Source organism: Pelophylax lessonae (assembly GCF_965119305.1).
Source record: "Pelophylax lessonae genome assembly, chromosome: 13".
Classification (NCBI taxonomy): domain Eukaryota; kingdom Metazoa; phylum Chordata; class Amphibia; order Anura; family Ranidae; genus Pelophylax; species Pelophylax lessonae.
The window spans coordinates 121,319,683-121,324,511 of NC_138780.1; the positions used below are offsets into that span (position 1 = coordinate 121,319,683).

The window sequence follows — 4,829 nt, forward strand, 5'->3', positions numbered from 1 at the left end:
ATTTCAGTGCATCCTTTCCAGTGCATAACTTTCAAATATTATCAGATAAACAGACATAGTATAAAATTATTATTAACTAAGGATACAAGTACACATAAAATAAAGTGCAACATCACAACAAATGTACATTGTTTTCCTTTTACAGCTAACCATACCAAAAAAAAAAAAAATTCAACTGAAATTCAGTCATTCACACTAATATAGGCTTACACGTGAATTTTTATGGATTGCTGCAAACCTGCTAACTACAAGATCCATATTTATTTGGGATGCAAGTCTGGCCTCAATTGCCAATGTGGCAAGATCTGAAAGCCTGTCCTCAGTCATTGTTGTGCGTAGGAATGATTTTATTAACTTTAGTGCTGAAAAGCTTCTTTCACAGGAGGCACTACTGACTGGCAAAACACAAGCTATTTTACATAGGCGGTAAAGCTCAAGGAACGGAATGGAGTAAGGCTCCAGAAAGTTAGTGAACTCAAGAGTTGTGTCCACCTTAAGGGCATCAGAAGATTTTTTTCTGTGTAGGGTAAGCCTTGCCTGCTTTAGCTCAATCTCCAAGTTTTCTATGTTGCAGGAGTAGAATTTGGCCATCAGTAGCAATTTCTCAAAATTAAGAAATGAATCAGATCGAGGATTCAGAGACTGTACACCTTCCATGATTTCCAAAGAATCGTTTGAAAAGCGAGATTTTAGCTCAGAAATTATTCGGTCAAGAACAACATACATGAACATTTTAATGAAATCATCTTTTTTGAGCAGTTGTTGTCGATGCCCTACAGTTTCCAAAATGAAGCTATTTCTTAAGGAGATAGGAGGCCGGCGATCTCGCTTCTTGGAAGGCGGTTCGGTAGAATCATTTGGTGCTGGTATTCCACACTTGATGCTCAGTTGGATTGCTTCTGCCCATATACTTTGTATTGTTCCAGAATTACCAGAAGCTTCAGGTCTCCTCTCGGGATTGCGCACTTCTTCAAGCTCTTGCATAATAGTTTGCACAAGAAGGACAGCCGATGACAAGTCAAGATCTTTGCCTTGTAACATGTTAGAGTGTCTGGGTCCTTTTTAGTATGTTCTCAAAAAACACAAGTGCCAGAATGAAGCCAAAATCAATGAACTGGCGAATAGATTTTGCCTCAACTGCTCTCTCAGTATGGTTCCCTTCTGCCAAAATATTAAGAGTTTCCAACAGAGGGTCAAGTGTTTTAAGAACAGCATTGCAGGCTGCATGTTGGCATGTCCATCTTGTGTCACTTAATTGTTTAAGCTGGATAGCTGGTTTGCTTGACATTTCTTGTTGCACTTTAGCAAACACTGAGTGAACAACAGAAGTACTGCAAAACACATACAGCTTTTCAAGTTTCACAAAAAATTCATTTGCTGCCTGTACATTCTTCACAGTGTCCACGATGACCAGGTTGAGGCGGTGACTCATGCAATGAATGTACAGTGCACAAGGCACCTGCTTTTTAATGCGTGCTTGTACGCCATTAAGCCGTCCACTCATTACAGAGGCTCCATCATAGCCTTGTCCCACACAATCATTTTTATCAATGCCTAGAGATGCTAGGACCTGGAATATGTATCCTGTTAGAGATTCGGCATCAAGGCTATCTGCTCGGTAGAATTTTAAGAAACGTTCATGGACCATCTGTTCATGGAAAAAACGTACTACGACAGACAGTTGTTCCGATTTACTTAGGTCTTTTGTTTCATCTGCAATGATGGCAAAGGGACTTCCTTTAATGCTCTGTGCAATGCCTTCTCTAACAAGAGCGGCCATAATTGACAGAAGTTCATTTTGGATAGATGGATGTAGATATCTTGCATTTCTAGGTCCTCTAATTTTTTTTTTTACAATGCTGTCTTTTTCTGCAATTAAATAGAGAATTTCCCGTACATTTCCATGGTTGACATGATCAGAGGTGTACCGATGCTCTCTCTGGGCAATTTTAGTCTTGGCTGTTAGCAACAAAACTTCTGCAATGGTTTTTATGTAATGTCGATTTTCATTGACCTCTCGTGTGTAAGCTTTAGTTAGATCTTTCATGATCGATGTATCCTGGCTTACACTCTTTTTGAAATCCTCCCATCTGACATAGGAATCCTTGTGTGAAGCAGACTTCTCATGCTGTAGTATTCCTTTACCACTTTCGAGTGCATTTTTCCAGTTTTTGTACCCTGTGTTGACAAATGGTACTTGCTTAACATGCCCATGGAGATATTTTGATGTTGAAAAAAATCGGCAAGGAAAACAGTATGCTTCATCCTGGGACACAGAATATTCCAACCATTCAAATGATTGAAACCACTGTGGGCGGAATGACCTTAAGCGTGCTCCCATTCGTTTCTGTGGGTATTTTTTTAATATAGGCTGTCTTGGCCCTTCACTTGCACACTGGCTGATATCATCTGGTCCTTGTACCTTTGTTTTTTCAATATTAGCAGATGTTTGTGCACTCTGTGGGTGTTCAGCTTCACTGAATTCCTCCTCATAAGCACTGTGTTGAATATTGCTTGGTGAGGAGGTGCTTGCTTCTTCAATCTGCAAAGGTTCATCACCATCTGATATTTCAGCAGTGTCATATTCCACGTCATCCTTCTCAAGCTCTTCAAAGGAAGAAGACGGACCAGGCTCACATTGTTCTTGTTGCTGCTCTTTTGAGGTATCAGCCTTCTGGGATTTAACATTTACTACTGAATAAAATGAACGGATGTCCATTTTTGAGTTGAATTGAATCTGGAAAAAAAAATGATGCATGTTGTTCTTATGGAACACTTAACATAAATTAATAATATTTGTTTTATTAAATATTTAATTGATAAATGTAGTTGCACTACCAACCAGCAATCCATTAAAATAACTCAATTGGAAACCGCATTATCACACAACTTAATAAATGTGCATTATCAAAATGTCACCATAAAAAAAATAATCGTTGTATACACACGAGGTCCACGACCATTCATAAATAAGAACAATTACCAAAAAACAAAAATGGTAAAATACTATAAGTATAATAGGATACCAACAAATAAACATGCCAAAGAGCAGCAGTTGCATTAGCTTGGTATAACTTGCCAATGGGCAATAAATGCATAGACTTTATATATCCTGACAATGGGTATCAAATGTATTCAAATATACAATATTAAGCCCTGTGCTCAAACTCACACTACTGTTGGCCTGCAACAATGCCCCAATACATACAATAAAAAAACAAAAAGGAAAAAGTTACCTGCGCACTATCCCAAATCCTTCTATTTTAATAACTGGATGCTTTTTTAGTATCGCTCCAGTGGCCATTAGGGCCCTGTTCACACCGGAGCATTTTTCAGCTCTTAAAGCGCTCATCTCTGAAGTCTCAAAACACCCAACAACCACAACCCTATTAATTTCAATAGCCCCTGTTCACATATGAGAATTTTGTCGCCTGAAGCAAAGTGCCTGAAGCTCCAAAAAGTACATGAGCTTCTGTTTTTTTTGGCAGATTACAGCAGGGCTGTGGAGTCGGAATCGAGGAGTCGGAGGAAATTTGGGGTACCTGGAGTCGGAAAACAATGCACCGACTCCTAATAAATTGAGATTGGAATTAAAAAAAAAAAGCAAGTTTAAATGTCCCAATTCACAAAAAGTTATAATTAATGACTTAGTATAAGGAAACTTATAATTGAGGAGGCCAAATGTAAAAAGGAAGAACTACAGAAAGTACTGAAAGGACGTTTTGTCTTCCTTAAAATGGATGCATGCACACGTCACAAAGTCAATTATTTTGCTATTCATGTTAGATTTGTGGATGAAAATAACAAAACAATAACACGGACCCTCGGATAAAGGACACTCAGGCACATCACACCAGTGATTACCTTCAGAAGTTAGTGGAGGGTGTTCTAAAAGATTTTGAAAATACAAAAGGAACAGATTTTATGTGTTGTGACAGATAACGCTTCTAACATGTTGAGCACAATTGAGAAGATGAACGCAGATGAAGAAGGTAACAAACAGTTATCAGAGTTAGAGGAAGACAGCTCTGCAAGTATTGGAGAAAGTTTAGAAACTGAAGAGAATGCTGACATTTTTTTAGACAACTTTGTTGAAGAAGCATTGAAGCTTGCTACTATTCATCATATGCCATGTGCTGTTCATACACTGCAACTTGCCATAAGAGATGGATTAAAAGATCGCCATGCAGCTACACTAATTTGCAAATTACGGCAAGTAACTGTTGCAGCCAGGGCCCCGAAAACAGATTTTGAAAAAAGACGTGCAGGAAAAGGAGTCATTTTGGATCAAACAACTCGCTGGGGGAAGCACTTATTTAATGGCGAAGCGTTTGCTTGAACTTAAAGACTTCATAGAAGAAATGGACAAAGAAAATCTTGCATTAACTGAAAGCCAGTGGACACAAACAAAAGAGCTGGAGAACCTTCTTTCTCACCCCTTCACTGTCATCACTGTCACCAAGAGGTTGCAATGTGACGATCTAACCCCAGGTAAATTCCTCTTGGAATGGAAGAGCCTGTTATATCACCTTAACAAAAATGGAGGGTTAATAGCTGAGGGCATTGCATCTTCAATGATGAAAAGAGAGAGTCTTTTGCTGGGAAATGAAATCTTGTTAGCGGCTATTTACCCAATGAGCCGACTTTTGTTGAACAGTGAACAGACTGCTACTGGGAAAAAGGCCCTCTATGATGTAGCAGTTCGTATGAAGGGATTACGACCTGAAATACCTCCACATGATTAAGTTCTTTTAAGCAATAGTGGTAGCTCAGGATCATCTTCGAAGAATTAGACTTTGATTCCTTCTTAGACAAAATGGAAGTTGTTA

The 4,829-nt window shown here is 38.7% G+C and overlaps 1 protein-coding gene across 1 annotated transcript; it reads right to left on the bottom strand.

Moving 5' to 3' along the window:
- Positions 1-1,042: 1,042 nt before the first annotated feature.
- LOC309569201 (zinc finger MYM-type protein 1-like) lies at positions 1,043-2,719 on the bottom strand (the record flags this gene model as incomplete). Its single annotated transcript, XM_082274957.1, has 1 exon — positions 1,043-2,719. The coding sequence occupies one exon, from the start codon at positions 2,717-2,719 to the stop codon at positions 1,043-1,045; it is 1,677 nt and encodes a 558-aa protein (XP_082131083.1).
- Positions 2,720-4,829: the final 2,110 nt, after the last annotated feature.